Genomic DNA, 20,104 nt, shown 5'->3' with positions numbered 1-20,104 from the left:
CACTATACCCATTGGTCCTGAGTCCATCTGTCTACACTAAGGAAAATGAAATTATCAGGTAAGTAATTTCTCCAGTTAACTTTCTAACTTTAGCAGATAAATATAAATGGCATAGAGCTGTATTGTCATTGGACACAGAAAAGGCCTTTGATTAGGCTACGTTGAATATTTCTTTTTGCCATTCTCGCTCAGTATAGGTTGAGCCTGCAGTTATTCAGTGGGTGAAGGCCCTCTACGCACATCCAGCAGCAAGGGTGATGACTAATGGGATCCTGTCAGACATCTTTCCTATTCAGAGAGTAACAAGATAGGGATGCCCTCTTTCGCTTCTCCTGTTTGATTTGGTAATTGAGACATTAGCACGACTCATACATAAAGATCCAGATATCGCCGGTATCAAATTTGCAGGATGAACTCACCAATCTTACGATATCCGCACCTAGGTTGATGAGTGTCTTAGATGCATATGGGAGGGAATCAGGGTATAAAATACATAATCAAAAGTTAGAGATATTTTTGTTTTGCCCTGAGCATCAGTGCTTGCTCCTGGATGGACATATGTCTTTGCAGGTAGCAAAGGATGGGTTTTGATATCTGGGAGTATACTTTCCTAGGAAGTGGGAGGATGTTTTCAAATTGAACTATGTATCCATGGTAATCAAGATTCAATCTGACCTATTGGGCCCCTACTGGACAGCCCATCAGCCATGGTAAGATGGCTGCTGCCCCTTTTGGCCATAGGTTGTTGTTTTATTTGGATATTTGAGTAGGATGTACTGCACATTTAGTATGCTGATATGCTACTATATTTGTGGATTATAATATGAGCAAGGAAATATGGTCTCATTACTGTAATGTTACTTCTATTATGTGTTTTATGTATGGCATGCTAACTTAAAAAAAAAGTTTTCTACCATTATGTGTTTATAGGAAAATTTTTCAAAATGTTACATATATAAAAATGAGTATATATGCATATAAGTACCCCCTACTTGTGTATTCCCTGCAAAAAGACACTTTGAATCCATATGGTATGAAGTCTATTGTAAAGTGTGTAAGATATGGGCTTGGCCCTGAGAAAGCCATGAGTAAACTGAGTTACAATTACAATACAGTAAACGTATTATACAAAAACAGTACTATTTATTGGCACTCAAACAGTAACAACCCTACCTATGAAAAAGCAACACTGGAAATATTACAGCAAGTCCTAAAACATCAATATATCTCCTTTTATTTTTATTTATTTATTTAACACTTTTCCATACCGACCTTCATGGTAGTAACCATATCAGATCAGTTTACATCGAACAGGGAAAAACACTGAAACAGAAATAAACATATGAACGGAGGCGGCAAAGTTACATTCAACAAGGAGGGTGAACTTGGAGGCTTAATCAGCTGGAAAGAGAAGCCTAGGATGGCAGAAAACTAGTAATATAATACAATAGGGTAAGCGGGCTAGTGCTTAATGAACTTAGAGGTACAAGGTTCCATCGCTCATGAAGGGAATTTGGTCCTCTAGTGTGTATCCGGGGGATCTGAGAAGGCTTGGCAGAAAAGCCATGTCTTAAGTTTTTTCCTAAATGTTGGGAGGCATGGTTCCAGTCTAAGGTCTGAATGGATGTTATTCTAAATAGTTGGTCCTGCTGTCGAGAAAGCTCGGTCTTTGGTTGAGGTAAGTCGCGTGGCTTTAGTTGGAGGAGCTTGCAAAATTCCTTTGTGGATTTCTCTAATCGGTCTGTTGGAGGTATGGAGTTTGAGGGGGATTTCGAGGTCAAGTTGAAGTTGATTGTGGATGGCTTTGTGGATTAAGGTGAGTGATTTGTGTAGGATTCTGAAGTTAACTGGTAACCAGTGTAGGTTTCTGAGGATAGGTGAAATGTGTTCTCCAAGGTTGGTGTTAAGTCAGAATTCTGGCTGCAGCATTCTGAATCATCTATAGTGGCTTGGTGGTAGAGATGGGTAGACCTAGGAGGAGAGCGCTGCAGTAATCTATTTTGGCAAATATCAAGGATTGGAGAACTGTCCTGAAGTCGTGGAAGAATAGGAGGGGTTTGAGTCTTTTTAGAACCTGGAGTCGGTAGAAGCAATCTTTAGTTGTGATGTTGATCATTTTCTTTAGGTTTAGGCGATTGTCGAGAATTACCCCCAGATCTCTTACATGTGTATGAGTGAGATGGGTGTTGTGGAGGGACTAAGGGAGGGAGTTATCCTGGTTGGAGGAGATGAGGAGGAGTTCGGTCTTCATAGTATTGAGTACCAGGTTTAGACTGTTGAGAAGGCTAGTGATGGATTGTAGGCAGTTATTCCAGTGAGTGAGAGCTTTTGAGATGGATTCTGTTATAGGGATCAGAATCTGCACATCGTCTGCGTAGAGGTAGTGTATTAGTTTAAGATCTGTTAGTAGATGGCAGAGGGGGAGGAGGTAGATGTTGAAGAGGGTGGGAGATAAGGAGGATCCTTGCGGTACACCAAGTGAGGAATTTGTAGAAGGTGATTCTTTATTATTAATTTTGACTTTAAAGCTTCTGTTGCTGAGGAAAGACTTGAACCAACTGTGGACTGATCCGGATATACCAATGTCTGATAGGCGATTCAGGAGGATGGAGTGGTTGACGGTGTCGAATGCCGCCGAGATGTCTAGCAGGACTAGTAGAAAGGAGTGGCCTTTGTCTAATCCCATAATAATGTGGTCTGTTAGTGAGATGAGGAGGGATTCCGTGTTGCGTGATTTGTGAAAACCATATTGCGATGGATATAGGATGTTGTGATCTTCTAAATAATCTGAGAGCTGGGTGTTTACCACTTTCTCCATTAGTTTAGCTAAGAATGGGAGATTAGAGATGGGGCGGAAATTGGCTAATTCTCTAGGGTCTAAATTGTGTTTCTTAAGGAGGGGTTTAAGGGAAGCAGTTTTAAGTCTGTCTGGGTAGATCCCTTGAGTTAGCAGGCAGTTTATAATGTTGGTCAGTGGTCCAGAGATCGTGTTTGGGATAAGAAGCAGGAGTTTGGAAGGGATATTGTCTGCTGGGTGGCTGGATGGTTTCTGTTTCTTAAGGAGGGATTTGATTTCCCTGGGGAAGGTTAATTCGAAGTTGTCGAGTTTGGCTCCCGCGGGGGTGTGGAAATTGTCGCATGCCATGAGTGGGGTAGTATTGGTAGGGAGTAGAGCAAGAGTATTCGAAATCTTCTGTTGGAAGAATGATGCGAGCTCGTTAGCCTTGGATAGTGCCTGTTCGTCTGGTATTGTCGGAGGGGATGACTTTGTGATTTGTGATACATAAGAGAAAAGAGCTTTGGCATCAAATTGGAGATTGTGGATTTTATTGGCATAGTATTCTCTTTTTGTCTTTAGGATAGCAGTCCTGTAATGATGTAAGGTTCCTTTGTATGCTGAAAGTGTAGATGAGTTGGTGGTTTTGCGCCATCTGTTTTCTTTGTGACGTAGGTCTTGTTTCATCCATTTCAGTTCGGACGTGAACCAGGGTTGATTTCCTTTTTTTGCTGGATTAATTGTTTTGGAGACTGCAGGGCATAGTTTGTTTGCTACTGCTTCAGTAATATTATGCCAGGAGAGTACGGCTGAGTCGGGATTGGATAGATCTAAGTTTGTGAGTTCCATGGAAAGCTGATCACTAAGTATATCGGATGCGCATGGTTTCCTGAAGTGAATGGTGGAGAGGTGATGTGGTGTGTATGTCTGTTTATTTGTGGAGAAGGAGGAGTTTATCAGGAAGTGGTCTGACCAGGGGATTGGGGTACACGAGGGTTCCATTGTGCAGGAGAAGTTTGAGTTGATGAAGATAAGATCCAGAGTGTGTCCAGCTTTGTGTGTAGGGTTGTTGACGATCTGATTGAATCCCATTGCACTGAGGGAGGCGAGGAGGGCTTTGCAATTGGCGGAGCGGGGTGAGGCATCGATATGGAGGTTGAAATCTCCCATTATCATGGTTGGAAGGTCTGTGTTGATGTGCTTCACTATGGATTCTATGAGGGGTGAGGAATCAGATTCAAGTACTCCTGGTGGTGCATAGTCTAGCAGTAATTGAAGTTGTTTCGATTTGACTAAACCCAGTTCCAGTTTGGACTCAGACTTGATAGTATGAGAAATAAGTCTGAGTTCTTTCTTGGTAGCTTTTAGTAAAATAGAACAAACCAGGCTGCTATAGAACACCTTACCTCATTCACACATGCAGAACACAGATAGATCCTCACCCAATTCACAATAAACAAACCATAAAGCGTACATAGAAACATGCAGACAAAAACTGAACTGGAAAATACAAAAAGCCAGACTCTGTATGAAGTACTACAAAGGAAAAACAGAAGCATGCTGATGATTAGAATAACATTCAATAAATATATAAAAAACAATTTTAAAGTTCCCAAAAAGCAATAAACTATTTCAAAACAGCAGACACATCAAACAACACTCAAAACTCAAAAATATTTTTTTTTAAATTTCTCTCTTCATACCTGGAAAGTTTTGATTTCCAGTCCAACTGAAATTATTATGGAGTAGTGGGTGGAGGAGATGGAGCACATCTATAATGTTCATTCTCTCACATACAAACACTTCTCTTCCTCTAGAATGCACATGCAGCTTTCATCTTTAACACACACAACTAACAGGATGACTCTTTCCTCCTGGGGTGCGGGCCAAAATTGCTCCTAGTGCTTTCTTCAGGCTATAGGAGCAGACACTGATCCTGCTCTTTCCAGCTGCAGTGATTGCACGTCCAGCTTCCCATTTGCACAGGCCCATATGCCACAACTTCCTCTTCCACAGCCACACAGGCAGAACAAGGAGTCACAGTTGTTGTGGTCCTGCCCATGCTGTACCACACCCCCAAACTGTGGTCTCTAGGCAGTTGCCTAGTCTGCATAATGCTTCCACTGGCCCTACACTTTCTTCCACTCACAACCTCCTAGTCTTACTCCCTCTCTACTTCCCACCTGCATCCCTTCTTTTCCTCACTTCCTTCCCTCCCCCTTCCTTCCCTTTCACTCATTCATCCTCCCTTCTCTTTCATTGCCTCCTTTCTCACTAATCCCACCTCCTAGGGTCTTTTTTCATGCTCTCTACAATGTGTGGGAACCCTCACAGGTATCATCCTAAGCCACGATGGGGCTCGTCTTTCAGCCCAGCAGGGCATGGAAACCACAGGACTCCTCTTGCCTCTAGGGCATGGAAACCCCATGGGTGCATCTTCAGCCGATGTCACTAATATCTCATGTCAAGATGCAAAAAGAGGCAGTCGCCACAGTGATGTTTTGGGGGCATTTGCACCCTAAAATGTTGCCACCGGTGAAGGGCTGCCTCACTCTACCTCATGACAGAACCACCCTGGGGCACTCTACTTCCTCCTCCCTCACAGCCTTCCTACTGTGAGGGATGGGGCAGGACCTTGAGTGTGTGAAGAGCAGCGGTTGTCTCACACAGAATTTCCTTTTTGAATTTGCTGTTGCTGGTGCGTTTGAGGCAGGCCCAGATAGAGACATAGATGCGGTGCCTTATCAAAATTTGGTTCCAGAGACAGTTGCCTAGTCCTAAATCCTGTCCAGGGGCCTGCAGTTGACCCTTTTGCTCATAGGTAAAAGTAGCCCTGCTTCCCCAACTTAGCCCCACTCTGAGAAAACCCCCAAATAATGCAGGTAAAATTTATTTAGATGATTAATTTCTTAAAAGTTCATTTCCACAGGTAAAATGCTGTTATCAGAAGATGTGACTTTGAAAATTGCCCTCTTTCATGGTTATTGGAAAGAAAGCTAAGTATATTTTGCCAACAAAGCACCAACCGGAAGCGAGTAGTAACATTAGCTCGTTGCACCCCCTTAGAACGAATAGGCAGCTAGTGCCGGAACTGACGTTATCGCGCCGGAAGTTCCGCCTCGTTGTGGCTGTGAGGTTACTGCTGTTGTTGTTGTTGTCGTCGTCGCGGGGTTGCAGCAAGGTGGCAAGAGAGCCTTCGAGCCTGTAATAATAACACGAACGCAGAGAAGTGTTGTCACCGACGGAGGCACGGAGGGACGGAACAAATCGGTCGCGGCTACCGCCGCCATGTCTGACCAGGTGCGCGGCGGCTGGAAAAAGGAGGGGAGGGAGTGGGGCCTAGCAAAGGAATAATCTGTGAAACCGGTCTAAATCGGGCCTGCTCTTTGCGGGCGTAGTGGTGACTGCGACGCAGGGAGGGTGAGCATCATCACTGGCAGTACAGGCGAGAGAGGCTGGGGCGGCGATAGTGGTCTCTGAGCTTGTGTTGTATGCTTGCTCCAGGACAGCCTAGACTCGGTTTGCAGCAGATGCTGCGAGTCGGGATTACACCGAGGGCAGCTGATCCCTGGAAGCCCAGGGCTGCCTGCGATCAGATGTTTAATTCGATCATGGGGAGGGAGAAAGGGAAGAGTTTGTGTGGGAACGATGAAAAGATTGATTGGCTTTATCTTGTTGGCAGAGTTTGGTGTCTGTGGGAAAATAAACTGTTTGGTCTATGCAGGTAGAAGCTTGCAGGATACAAAGGGAATGTTAAAAGGCAATATAACGATTGCAGAACCGTCGGCAAATTTAGATGGATCCGCATCCTCAGTTGTGAGATACTTTTAACGGTGTAAGGGTACCTCACATACAATCCAATAGACACAGTTCTAAGAACTGGAACACATTTTTTTCAAATATTTAAACCTTGAAAAAAACTGAAATCTCTCCTTTTGTGATCATAGTTTTTCCACTCAATCGCTTCTTATAAATAGTAGTGGTTTTACATTCTTTTTTCGGGTATAAATTAATCAGATTTGCAGTTTACACAATTCTAGGAAGCAGTGACTTGCTGGTTTTATTTAAAATGTGCCCTGATAAGCACCATAAATCTAATTTGTACAGCAGATGGGGCTGAGATTTTTTTTTTGTTGATTGATTTGTACATTTTGTGGCAGAGTGTGTAAACTTTAACGAGTGTCCAATTCAGACCTAATTTTGGTCATCCAAAAGTATCTTCTTTGTTTACTCCTATGCTGGTGTCCAGCATTGTCTAAAACTTAACAGTTAATTCTTTAGTAAGTTAAGAAATGCATCATTTTGGATATATTTTTGTGACTGTATTTCTAACACATGCACCCCTCCCTCCTTTTTCTAGCTTTGCCAGTCAGCCTGGATCTTGGTAGTTTTTTTTTTCAACTTCTTTAGATTCAAACTGAATTATTACTTCCTTTCTTCTTATGGATCTCTCTTAACTTTGTTTTAATTTGAATTCTGTGTAGAACCATGCAAGTTATGAGAGAATTTTCTTGATTTTTGATATATTTTATATTGGTACAATATTAACTTTTTTTCTTTATAATGAGGCCGATGCAATAAATGAGCGCTTTTTTTATGTGTGCCCATGCACTTCTCCTGGGTGCGGGATTCAATATTTAAATGAGGTGTTGCGCTGCCAAGGAGATGCTAGGGACAATTGTGCGCCTCTAGTGCCTCCTTGGCAGCGGGCGCCCAGGTGAAGTTGGCTGTCAGCGGATTAGGAAAATGGACGATCAATTTTATGAGCGTTTTTCTAACCGGATTAGGAAAATGGATGCTCGTTAATTGAGCGTCTGTTTCCCTAACCTGACCGCCGGTACTTTTAAAAAATATATAGTTTTTAAACCTTTTGGTATTATATGCTTTTTTTGTACAACTTTTTGGGCTATTCAGAAATTAATTCCTGCTCTGGGCAGATGTTAATTTCTGAGCGAAAACATATGCAGGTAATTTATTTTTTTTTATTATTACATCTGGGGTGAATAACTAATAGCCCCATCAACATGGATTTGCATGTGATGAGTGCTATTAGTTTTGCCCACTTTGGTCTACCATTACACATACATTCCTATATTTTCTACATCCTTTGCATACTGTTTTTCTAATTTGTATTTTTTGCTTTTCATTCACAAGTTTACATACTGTGTCTCAAACTCATTCTGTTACACTACACACACTCACATGTGCCCTTTGCACAATTCCTGTATGCATGCAAATGCATTTTTAATATTTATCTATTTATTTATTTAAAACTTTTTTATACCGATATTCATTTTCATATCACATCGGTTTACAATTAATGGGGTAAAAAAATAGGAACATAGATGGAAAAGAGAAAAACTTGAAAAGTTACATGTAACAGGGGGATGAAGGAACAAGATGGGCGAAGAGGAAAAATGGGTCAGTGTAATAGGTTGCAAAGTAAGCAAATAACTTTGTACACATTTCTGTATTAGCTCTGGTCAAAAAACTGTCCATTACAAACTTAAATGTCTTTGCTGTCTAGGTTTTCTGGAACCTATTGGGGGAGGGAGGGGTGAGAGCGTTAAGTGTATGCCTGAGAAAATAGCCAAGTTTTTAGGTTTTTTTTTTAAGGTCTTTGTACAGTGTTCTTGGCGTAGTTCGGGTGGCATGGAGTTCCATAGTATTGGTCCTGCTATGGAGAGTGCGCGTTCCTTGGTGGAGATGTGATGGGATAGTTTGTGGGAGGGTGTAGAGAGGGATCCTTTATAAGCAGCTCTGGTGGGTCTATTGGAGGTATGGTATTGGAGGGAGTCATTAAGCCAATGTATATTCTGGTTGTGTAGGGTTTTGTGGATTGTTGTGAGGGTCTTGTGAAGTATTCACAAAAAAAAAGCTTTCATGTTCTCTATCACACAGCCCACATTCTTAACATGATGGATTCCCTGGACTCTAGACATCATAAAACACAGTGGCATGCAGCACTGTTAGAATATGTGCTATGCATGAGATTTGGAGACATTACCAATTTCCAAATTATTACATGATTTCCATAGAAATTCTAAAATGTGGTACAATAAAAATATTACATATGAAATAACAGCAAATACAGAAAAATAAAAGTAGTAAAAGTACATATTTAAACACAGTATATATTGAGTTTTTCTTAGGCTGTCAGAGGTAAAATGTTCTTGTTGCTTTTAAAAGCTCAGATACAACAAAATGGGTATAATGCAAGGAATTACAACCCGCAAAAAAAGTTTGTCCTTATTGCAGGTTCTGGGCTGCCACTTCTTTTATACTAAATCTCCTTCTCAGGCTGTGTCACTTTTCTGTGTACTGTAAATCTGCTGACTGCACTGTGGCAATAAGTGACTACTTTGACCATATCCAGTTTTATTTACTGAGAAAAATGAAGAGCAACCTAAATAAAGACAGTTGCTGATGGTGTGTAGATGAAGTGAGATAAATGAGGAAAAATAGCATTGCATATATTCCATAGTATTGGTCTCATGCTGGGGTGACCAACACTGTATTTCTTAATGTTATGGCTGTCCATCAAATTTTATTTATTTATTTTGCAGGAAGCTAAACCTTCGACTGAAGACTTGGGAGACAAAAAAGAAGGAGAGTATATCAAACTGAAAGTCATCGGCCAGGTGAGAGGCCTTCAGTGCAGGGGCTGACCAAGCATGGAGCTGGCCAACTGAAAGACTCAACTTCTATTCCCATCACTAAACACACACATACATACAACACATACTGCCTAGAGAAAACGACAGTCCAGCTGAAAGTCGGCTAAGAACAAATGCTTTTTTTTTGCTTTTCTGTGTTGAATATTTGTTTATTCAGGACTTTATTTTTTAGGTAGAAAATATTAAAGTTGGGGGGAGAAACTGAAATCCCATTCCCTCATGTTCTTACTGTCCTCCAGTGTAATTCTTTTTTCTACCATTTGCCCCCTCTACTCCTAATTCCCCCCCATGTTCTTCCTGTTTCCTGTCATGTTCCTCATTTTTCCTTGCCCATCTTACCATTAACAGGCCACAGCAGAAAGCAGAATTAACTGAGTGTGTGCACTCCAGGTTCCTGCAGCTCTTCCTCTTCCCTTTGTACTTCCTATTTATATGGCATGTGCACTGGTAGGGGGGAAGAGCAGTCATGGGGACCAGGCACTGAATCCCTGAATTTTGGGTTTGCTGCAGCCTGGGATGGGGGCAGAAGTAATAGCCAAGTGCTGATGACCAGGTGGCTGTAGGAGGAGGCAAGGAATTGCTTGCTGTCAGCCTCCCTCATATGGCCACATCTTCTAGTGATGGCATGGTGTCATATGAAATTCATTTGTTTTGTATCTTATAAGTAGAGCCCATAGTTTCCTGCATATTTTTCAAGATTGTGACGCAATTATGTGGAAAATTTGCATAATTTTGCATAAAGCTTCACACACATAACTATGCAAAAAAAGTCAATTTTTTTTATTGGAAACTATTCACATCGTTTTTAAACAATATTTAAACTATATACAAATAAAAAATTAACCAAGTACAAAAATCAGCAATCGCGCGCATGTTATAAAATCGGGCGTAGATTTGTGCACACCGGGTTGCTCGTGTGTAGGTTCGAAAATCTGGCCCAAAGTGAGGAGGGTATGGGGAGATGGATCTGGTTATATTTGATAATTTTTGTGTTTTTCTCACCTTGAAATCAATTGGAGAGGGTGCCAAGAAACTCACTCACGGGCCGATACAGTAAGGAGCGGTAGGAAGAGCTGCGTTGGTGCCGGGCGCACCTGCGCTTGCCGCACGCACAGTCCGGCTCACCTACCGCTCGATACTGTATTAAAATCGCATGCAAATTCAAGCTGCGTCCATGAAGCGCAATCCATTTTACTGTATAGGTGCTTTATACAGCGCCTATACAGTATCCTGGGTGCGCTGGTACCTGTCATTTCAAATGTCATTTCAAATGTCATTTGAAATGACAGGCACCAGGAAGTGGATCCCAACTTTAACCAAAGAAAACCTAAAATCTCCTCCTCCCGAAGCGACTCGACATGTAGAATATGTGTAACCAACTTACTTTTTGTTTCTTTTTCAGCCCTTTCAGCCTTCTCTGCCGTCCTCCGGAGGAGGCAGCCGGCGGCGAAAGCGGCTTCCAGCGGCCCCCGCCGCCGAAGATGGACAAACACACGCGTTCAAGCCAGGAAAAGCACATGGACGGGCGTGCGTGACGTACGCCGTGACGTCACGCACGCGCATGTGCTTTCACTGGCTTGAGCACCCGTCAATTTGGGCGCTCTAGCCAGCGAAGCGCATGACGTCACGGCGTACGCTTCGCTGGCTTGAGCGCCCGTGCATTACTCGCGTGCGTTCGTCCGTCTTCGCCGGCGGGGGCCGCTTTCGCCGCCGGCTGCCCCCTCCAGAGGACGGCAGAGAAGGCTGAAAGGGCTGAAAAAGAAACAAAAAGTAAGTTGATTACACTTATTCACATATTTTACATGTCCAGTCGCTTCGGGAGGAGGGGATTTTAGGTTTTTAGGTTTTACATATTTTACATGTCCAGTCGCTTCGGGAGGAGGGGATTTTAGGTTTTCTTTTGGGGGAAAGTTTGCCGTCTACCCTTACCCCTGCCTCTAACGCAGGGGTAGGGGTAGGCGGTAAATTAGCAGGTTAAACGCGCGGCTAAACTGCAGGTTAAAAAGGCGATAGTCAGGGCGCGCGTTACTGAATGGGGGGGAATAGCTAATCCGATCGTTTACATCTCATATACATGCCGCGGGCAGAAAGGGGTACCCGTTGATTTAAAGAAGCGGTAAGGATGGGTTAAAAGGGATAGTGAATTGCGGGTTGGGCTAACGCGGCCAAATTGTGAGTAGAAAGCGGGTTAGAAGCAGGGTAACCACGGCCGCACTTTACTGTATCGGCCTGTCAGTATTGTATGATACACATGATAGTTCTATAAATCGCTATTTGCTGCTTCTTTCCAGAAGATAGGGCCAGCAACAAAATAAATAGAAAGAAAAACATGAAGCAACTCGCCTTCCTATGAGCTCCCCCTGCTCCTAATATGCTAATCTCAGGGTGAGCAAATTGGGGAAGTGAAAATTTATTTTACAGCTAGTGTAGTTGGACCTGAAATTTTCTACCATATTAATAATATTTGTATTGCTGAAAGTGTCAGAATTAACAAAGCAAAAAAATCCTAGCTTGCCCCAATTAATAGTCATTTTACACATTACTAGTGCCCTTTGTTTTCAGTATGAACTGATTTTTACCCACAAAAATGTTTATTGATTTTCAATGCATAGAATTTTGTCTTGGTCTGCAGAATTAGAGACTGGCCAGAGCTCTCTTGCCAATCCCTGATAGTAAGTTCTCCATGACACCCCCCTAGTACAGAGGTGGCCAACTCCAATCCTCGAGAGCCACAAACAGGTCTGGTTTTCAAGATATATACAATGAATATGCATGAGAATATGCACTGCCTCCATTGTATGCAGATCTATCTCATGCAAATTCTTTATGGATATCCTGACAACACTCCCCTGCCCTACCATTGACACTTCATATGTCTTTTCACCAAAATAAACCCCAGAAATTACCCAGAAAGATGAGTTGTCTTTTGCACCAATTTTCTTCTGTTTTTTGGTGTTGTATTAAAAGCACTGATAACATTTTCAAGAAAAATAGAATAAAAAACAAAAATGAAGAGCCTTGCAAATCATTAACGTGTAGTAGAAACAGAACATAAATGGATGCTTCTCTGAGCATTTCACTAATAGATTTCAAAAGTTAGTAAAATTGTGGATCAGCTGCAGTGCTATATGGCTGTAAGGAGGATCACACAGCCGGGATCCAGTGCACCCATGCTCAAATCTCTTGGGCTAGCTTTATGAATGTTAGCTGCAGCTGCCTGATCTCCTTGCTGTAGTATAGAACATACCGTGGAGCGGATATACACATTTTATTTATTTATTTGCTTTTATATACCGACATTCGATCGAGATATCACATCGGTTTACATATAACTGAACAAATAAGGCAAGATCTGCTTATTTTACATTGTAACATGGTAACTTGTATAAAAGAAAAGAGAGAATCGTATATATTATAACATTGTAACTTGGGAAGATAAGTTATAGATTACGATCTAGAGTCTTGGAGTGGTTAACTTGTGTGGAGACTTTGGTGGAAAGCTTATAAAACGTGGCTGGGGGGAGGGGGTGGGGGAAATGGGGAGAGGGGGTGGGAAAGAGCGATTAAATGTGGGGGGGCTGGGGGTGAGTTTCGGGTGGGTGACGGCGGTTAGGGTTTCATTTTCGAGGCAGAGATGAGCCCGAGGGGGGGGGGGGGGGCTAAGTATCTGGTGGGAAGGCTTTTCTGAAGAGCCAGGATTTGAGTTGTTTTTTGAATACTTGAGTGGAAGGTTCATTTCTGAGGAGGGGCGGGAGGGAGTTCCAAAGTCTGGGGCCCGCCACGGATATGGCTCGTTTGCGGGTGGAGGTGAGGTGTGCTGTTTTGGAGTTGGGAATGGTGAGAAGGCCAGAGTCTGAGGATCTGAGATTTCTCTGTGTGGAGTATGGCAGTGTTTAACCAATTCATCTCATTGTTGTTTATTTTTTTGTGGATGAGGGTGAGGGTTTTGTATTGAATTCTTTGGCTGATGGGAAGCCAGTGCAAATCATTCTTTTAGTGTGGGTGTGATGTGGTTGCATTTTTTTATATTTGTGATGGACCTGGCGGCGGCGTTTTGTAGTACCTGAAGAGGTCTGATGGTAGTTTCGGGGAGGCCAAGGAGAATAGTGTTACAGTAGTCGAGTTTTGAAAAAAATTATAGTTTGCAGTACTGTTTGAAAGTCCTGAGTGTGAAGAAGGGGTTTGAGCTTTTTTAGTGTTTGCAGTTTTAAGAATCCATCTTTGATCATGTTGGAGATGTGGTGCTTGAGGTTGAGTCATTGTCAATAGTCACTCCCAGATTTTTTGTAGAAGTTGTAAGTTGTACCCCTATGTTTTTAGTGGTGTTGATGTTGAGAGGGGCTGAGAGACTGTCATTGGAGATATGAAGGATTTCAGTCTTGTTTTGGTTGAGGCAGAGTGATAATTGTGATAGCAAATGAGTTATTTTCCTACTGAGTTGGTTCCATCTGTTTAGGGTGTATTCGATGGTTTTGGTTATCGGGAGTAATAATTGTATGTCGTCTGCGTATACAAAATAAGTGAGGTGTGATTCTGAGAGGAATTTGCAGAGTGGGAGGAGGTAAATGTTGAATAGGGTGGAGGATAGGGAAGATCCTTGTGGGACACCGTGTGTAAGTGGTATTTGGGAGGATTCTGATGTGTTTAGCTTTACATTGTAGGATTTGTTTGTGAGGTATGATTCAAACCATTTGATTGTGGTGTCTCGAAGTCGATTTCTGTGGTTGATGGTGTCGAAGGCGGCGGAAATGTTGAGAAGTATCAGTAGGGGTTGATTGGCCATGGTCGAGTCCTCTTGAGGATGGTATCGGTGAGTGTAAGAAGGAGGATTTCCGTCCTGAAAAGTTTTCTGAAGCCATGCTATGTAGGTTGTAGGATGTTATGGGTTTCAAGGTGTTCCATGAGTTGATTGTTGACCGTTTTTTTAAGTATTTTCGCTATGAACGGGAGGTTGGATACTGGTCTGTAGTTAGCTGGATCAGATTTGTCGAGTTAAGGTTTTTTGATGATTGGTTTGACTATGGCGTTTTTGAGTTTGTCAGGGAATATTCCTTGCTCGAGTGATAGGTTGATGATGTCAGTTATGAGTTTGGTGATGGTCTTGCTGATGAGTTTTAGGGTTTTGATTGGGATGGGGTCTAAGGGGTGGGAGGCGGGGTTGGTTTTTCTGATGATGAGTTCTATTTCTGTCGATGCCACAGGGATGAGTTGTGACCACGTGGAGTTGAGCGGGAGAATTTCAGTTGCGTCAAGGTGGACTGGTGGAATCTTGGCAATGATGGTGTTGACCTTGTCTTTGAAGAAGTGTGCTAGCTTTTCGCTGGAGATGGTGGGAGAGTCCAGGGTTGAGTCATTCTGGGTTGGGTTGGTTAGGTCTTTGACGTAGGAGAAGAGGGTCCTGGGGTTGAATTGATATTCATGTTTCTTTGTTGTATAGAAGTTTTGCTTTGCTGTGTTGAGATCCATTGCATATTTGTGAAGTAGCGTTCTGTATTTGTCTTTCAGTTATGTCGTTGGGGTTTTTCTCCATAGTTTTTCCATTTGTCTTAGGGTTCGCTTTGAGTTTTTTAGTTCTGGGGTATACCATGGGAATTTGGGTTTCGTGGAGGCTTTGATTGCTTTTCTTACTGTGGGGCATAGTGATTTGGCTATATCCACGTTAATGGAGATCCAGGAGTTCGTAGCAGAGTTGGCGTTGTTTTTGTTAAGGGTCTTTAAGGCTTCAGGTAGTAGATTGGCTGGAGCATGGTTTGGTGAATTCGATGATGTGCTTACTAGGTTTCATTGGGGTGTGTTGAAGTTGGATCTTGGCTTGAATGAGGCTGTGGTCCGACCATGGGGTTGAGGTTGCTGTGGGTAGGCCTAGGGAGGATATTTTGTTGTTGATGAATAGTAAGTCAAGGGTGTGACCGGATTTTTGGGTGGGGGTGTTGATTATTTGGGTGAATCCAATGGTGGAGAGGAGGAGTTCGCTGGTGGATGAGAGGGGGTAGGTGTCTATGTGGAGATTGAAATCCCCCAGTATAATGGCTGACTCTTGTAGATTGATGTGGGTTGTTATGGTTTTGATTAAGGGGGAAAGGTTGTGTTGGAGGAGTCCGGGGGGTGCATAGAGGCGAGGAGTATTTGGAGGTTTTTAAGATTTAAATAGGTTGGTCTCAAAAGGGGGGGGGGGGGGAAAGGTTTAATGTGTGGGATGATAATTTGTGTTTTTTGTGTGCTAAGAATAGTAGGCCACCTCCTTTTCTTTTGGGTCTGGGGATGGAGAATATTTTGTAGGTGTTTCTGGACAATTGATTCAGTAGTACAGTGTCGGTGCTTTTCAGCCAGGATTCTGTGATGTAGAATGTCGGGTAGGGAGTCGAGGAGCAGGTCATGTATGATGGGGATTTTTTTTGTGATTGATTGGGCGTTAATGAGAAAAAGGGTGAGAATGGTGAGTGCAGACCTGAGGATGTTAGGGTTGATAGGGATGTTGGTGAGGCATCTGGGGATGGTTTTTTGGGCGGTGGGGGAGTTTGGGAATGTAGCATGGTGTAGTCATTGCGGGTGATTGAGGTGGGCGAGTATGTGCCTTGTTGTTTGGATTTTGGAACGGGGATAAGGTGTGGGTATGGTTGAGTGGGAGGGTCTCGATGGGGCCACAAAGGGCGTCACAAAGGGGCACACTAAGGGGCAGGCCCCTTAGTTGCACTCCTTCGGCGCGCAGCGCCTGGGCCTAGCAGGAGGCTTTAAAGGCCTTTTCCTGCTCTCCGCCTCCCGGGGGTGGAGCTAGGTTCGGGGGGGCGGATCAGCTGCGTATGTGGCCCTGGTCGGCTCGAGGGGGGCCTTACCCCAACGGGAGTGCGCCGATTGCACGACCCGGAGTCCCTCTGCTGGTCCGGTTCGTCTCTGGCGTCGCCAGCGTCACTCAGGTGGGTAGGGTTGGCCAGTGGTGCTTGCCGGGGCGCAGGTTTGAGTGCGGTGGTTGGGTCCGGTCCAGCGGCTAGGTCGGGCGGCTCGAGGTTGTCTCTGAATGGATGCCAGCTAACATCCTTTTAACTCATTCTCTTGCTGCTTTTGGCTTTTATATGGGGTGTTGGTAATACCTTTATTTACACTTCCCTTGTGATTGTCAGTTGACCTGATCTCTTGAACTTGGCCACCTGCACCTTTTGTTGTGGAGCAGTGCTTGGCTGCTGCTGGATAAAAGCTGCAATATAATTGGTCAAGGCAGCAGTTTTATGGCAATATGCTTTGTTATTATTGCATTGGCATGATATCTCTAAAATCAATAAACAGGGCTTGCTCAGTCGCTGCATACTGCCATGCAGAGGGCGCTGGGGTTGATTTCCAAGTCAGATTTTCCAGGCACTGTCTTGCCCAAAGATGGGGATGCTACAGGTGTAGGGAATCATAGTCATTGTGCAACCTGGTGGCTGGATTTTGGATCCATGATGCTAGGGTTCTGAAAGCACTTGGCAGGTGCATTAGGAAAGGATATAAAATAGCAAAAAAATCCCTGGTTCTCGATACCAGATTCCAGCCCCAGTTCCAATGGAGCTGGAAGCTCAGAGGAGCAGGAAGAAACTGCCATGCCCTCAAAAAAAAAACAAAAAACCAACAGAAATATACCCATTGCATTAGCACAAAAACACTCCACTCATATTTCATCTGGACCTTCTAACCCCAGTCAAGTACTTGAGTTACTTGGGCTTTAGTCTCAGTTCCCACCATGCACCTGAGGCAGGTTGAAGTGAGCGGATAAAGTGCTTCCAGTAGCAACTGTTGAGAGCATTCTTTTTAAATTTCCTAGCATGTAGCCAGATGGACGCGGGGCCAATGGGTTATGTGCTCCCCTCTAGCACATGGCGAAGGAGTTAAGTTTCAAAGCTGATGTCACCCTAGATATACCTCTGCAGTGACCTCAGCCATTCAGTATCTCTCAGTCTCCTAACAGATGTGGATTGTGCCTTCCCTATCAGGAACACAGTACTCTTTAGAAGAGGACATTTTACCTTTAAATTGGAGAAAGATCGAGTGTCGCTCTCCCGCGGTGATACCTAATGGTCCCTCACCCAGTTGAGAATTCCTGAGGCGATTTCCGAGATCCCTGGTAGCTGGTTCCTGCTATGGACTTTGCTGCTGAAGCAGCTGAAATGCAGCGGGTGCAGGAAGCCGAGCGCGGCAGTAACGGCCTATGCCCTCTTTCCCCGCAGGAGGAGACCGTCTTTGTACTCACTGTAAGCACTGAGCCCAGGCAAGTAAAGAAGAACTCCTCCGATTCAGAGACGTGGAATGTTTTGATAAGTCTTTCCTCCGGTCTCCTTGATCGGCGCGCTGTACCGACAACGTTCTCGATCCTGTTAGGTCAAGGGTAAGGGGGTTTCCGAGCAGGTTGAGCGGCCCCCCCCCCCCCCGATGGGCTAGGCTCTGCTTCAGACTTGGTGGGCACTCCATGTGTCAGGCCACGGTGGCGCCATCTTGCGCACGGTTTGGTGCGGCGCCATTTTCCCCCATTGACCCTTGGTATGTGCAATGCGGGCTGGCCCTGTTGTGTGTCTAATGCGTACATAAGTGCACGCACACCTGTGCACATAAGTACACACATACGTACGTACACAATCGGAAACTTATACTTGCTCGCGTTGGGTCAGATTTGTGTGCGCTTGAGCTCAGGTGCTAACCAGCTGAAAGTACAAGTTACAGTTAACTATGGTTCCGGCAACAAAGAAGCACAAGTGACACTCCCTTTGTGCTTCCTGCCATATTAGGGCTGCACAGCCTGATCTAGAGTCCTTCCTGTGTTAGCCATGACCTTATCTGGTAGCACCCTGGATCTGAGCAATCCCGGGACTGCGCCCTCCCTGGGATAGGGCAGTTCCCTACCCCAGTTCCTCCTGGGTTAGGTATGGACCCGGTGACCTTTTCTTGGGTAGTATTCTTTCATGGGTTTCAAGCCTTTGTTCAGGTGCAGCCAGCTGCTGCCCCTGCCAGATCTGAGCCCCAGCCTCGCCTCACCAAGAATATACCTGATAGGCACCCAGACACCACAGATGATGATGGGGATGCAGACTTATTGGAGGATGGGGAAATCCCTCCAGGCCTGGAGCCATACCGGATCATGCTACGGTTTTTCCACAGAGATGAATTGCCGACCTTGGTCTCCCAGACCCTGAAGACTCTGGGAGTTCCCGGCAGGGACCCTATGTCTAAACCAAAGAGGAATCCCATCCTGGTGTCTCTATGGAAAGCCTCTTGCTATTTTCCGATGCTGGAAGCCATCCAGGAGTTGATTGACCTGGAGTGAGACGCCCCGGAAGCCAGTTTTAAAGGAGGTTGGGCCTTGGAGGCCTTGTATCCTCTGGACCCGGCAGCCAAAAAATGCCTGCGTTTTCCGAAATGGACGTCCTGGTCTGTGCCATCTTGAAGCGAACAACTATCCCAGTAGAGGGAGGAGTGGCCTTGAAGGATGCACACGATAGGTGGTTGGAGTCCATCCTTAAGTGAGCCTTTGACGTGACAGCAATGACACTGCAGATCGCTTTCTGTTGTGCCCTGGTGGCTCGTTTGTTCTGCTACTCTCAAGAAAAGCAGATAGCTCAGGGGTGCATCCCAGAGAGGCGATGGAGCCCGCTGCGGCCTTCCTAGCAGATGCAAGCTCTGACCTAGTGCATACCTCAGCCAGAGGAGTAGCCTCATTGGTGGCAACCAGAAGACAGCTATGGCTGCGATATTGGTCAGCTGATGCGATCTCTAAGGCAAACCTCACAAAGATGCCCTTTAAGGATTCCTTCTATTCAGAAGTGAATTGGAAAAGCTAGCCAGTAAATGGGGTAAATCTCCATTGCCTCGGCTACCGGAAGATATGAAAAAGAAGTCACAGCACCCCTCACCCATGAGGGATCAGGCTGGGGCTCCCAGCACTTCTGGCCCTACAGAAACTCGGCATTTCAGACATCTCGGCCCTCAGGAAGGTTTCAGTCCTTTCGTAGCTGACACCCAAAAAGAGGAACTGGTTCGGACTCAGGTTTGACACGAACTTCTCAATGAAGTTTGGCCGACCCATCCATGTAATCAGGAGATAGGGGGCCGATTTTCTATCAGAGATGGGTCGAAATCATGTCAGACAAATGGGTACTGGACATCATACGAGAAGGACATGCCCTAGAATTTCGCAGCATCCCTCGGGATATGTTCATGATATCACCTTGCCACTCCCAGCACAAAAAACTGGCAGTGGAATCCACGTTGATGAGGCTCCTCTGTTTGAGGGCTATAACTCAGTTACCTTCGCCCCAGGAAAATACAAGGTGGTGTTCCATTTTTTTCATTGTACCCAAGAAGGAGGGTTCATTTCGCCCCCATCCTGGATCTCAAGAGCGTCAATCGTCATCTGCGGGTAATTCACTTCCGCATAGAAACTCTTATCTCTGTCATAATGGCCATACAACCGGGAGAGTTCTTAACATTCCTGGACCTCTCTGAGGCCTACCTTCATATCCCAATTCGTCAGGACTACCAGTGTTTCCTATGCTTTGTGGTACTGGGTCACCATTATCAGTTCTGGGCATTGCTCTCCGGTCTGACAACCGCCCCCTGAACCTTCTCCAAAATTATGGTGGTCGTAGTGGTGGCACTGAGGAAAGAAAGGATCCTGGTGCAGCCCTAC

The 20,104-nt window shown here is 44.6% G+C and overlaps 1 protein-coding gene across 2 annotated transcripts in view; it reads left to right on the top strand.

Annotated features, from left to right (window-relative positions):
• Positions 1 to 5,865: 5,865 nt before the first annotated feature.
• Positions 5,866 to 20,104, top strand: part of SUMO1 (small ubiquitin like modifier 1) — a 53,560-nt gene continuing 39,321 nt past the window's right edge. The window contains exons 1-2 of one of the 2 annotated variants that reach the window (XM_029606284.1): positions 5,866 to 6,076; positions 9,343 to 9,417. In XM_029606284.1, coding sequence (XP_029462144.1) covers positions 6,065 to 6,076; positions 9,343 to 9,417 — 87 coding nt within the window. In that variant the 5' untranslated portion in view covers positions 5,866 to 6,064. The remainder of the gene's footprint in view (positions 6,077 to 9,342; positions 9,418 to 20,104) is intronic. The other variant, XM_029606283.1, reaches the window with a different exon arrangement.

This window comes from Rhinatrema bivittatum, chromosome 6 (assembly GCF_901001135.1).
Source record: "Rhinatrema bivittatum chromosome 6, aRhiBiv1.1, whole genome shotgun sequence".
NCBI lineage: Eukaryota > Metazoa > Chordata > Amphibia > Gymnophiona > Rhinatrematidae > Rhinatrema > Rhinatrema bivittatum.
This window is presented reverse-complemented; position numbering and strand designations above follow the sequence as displayed.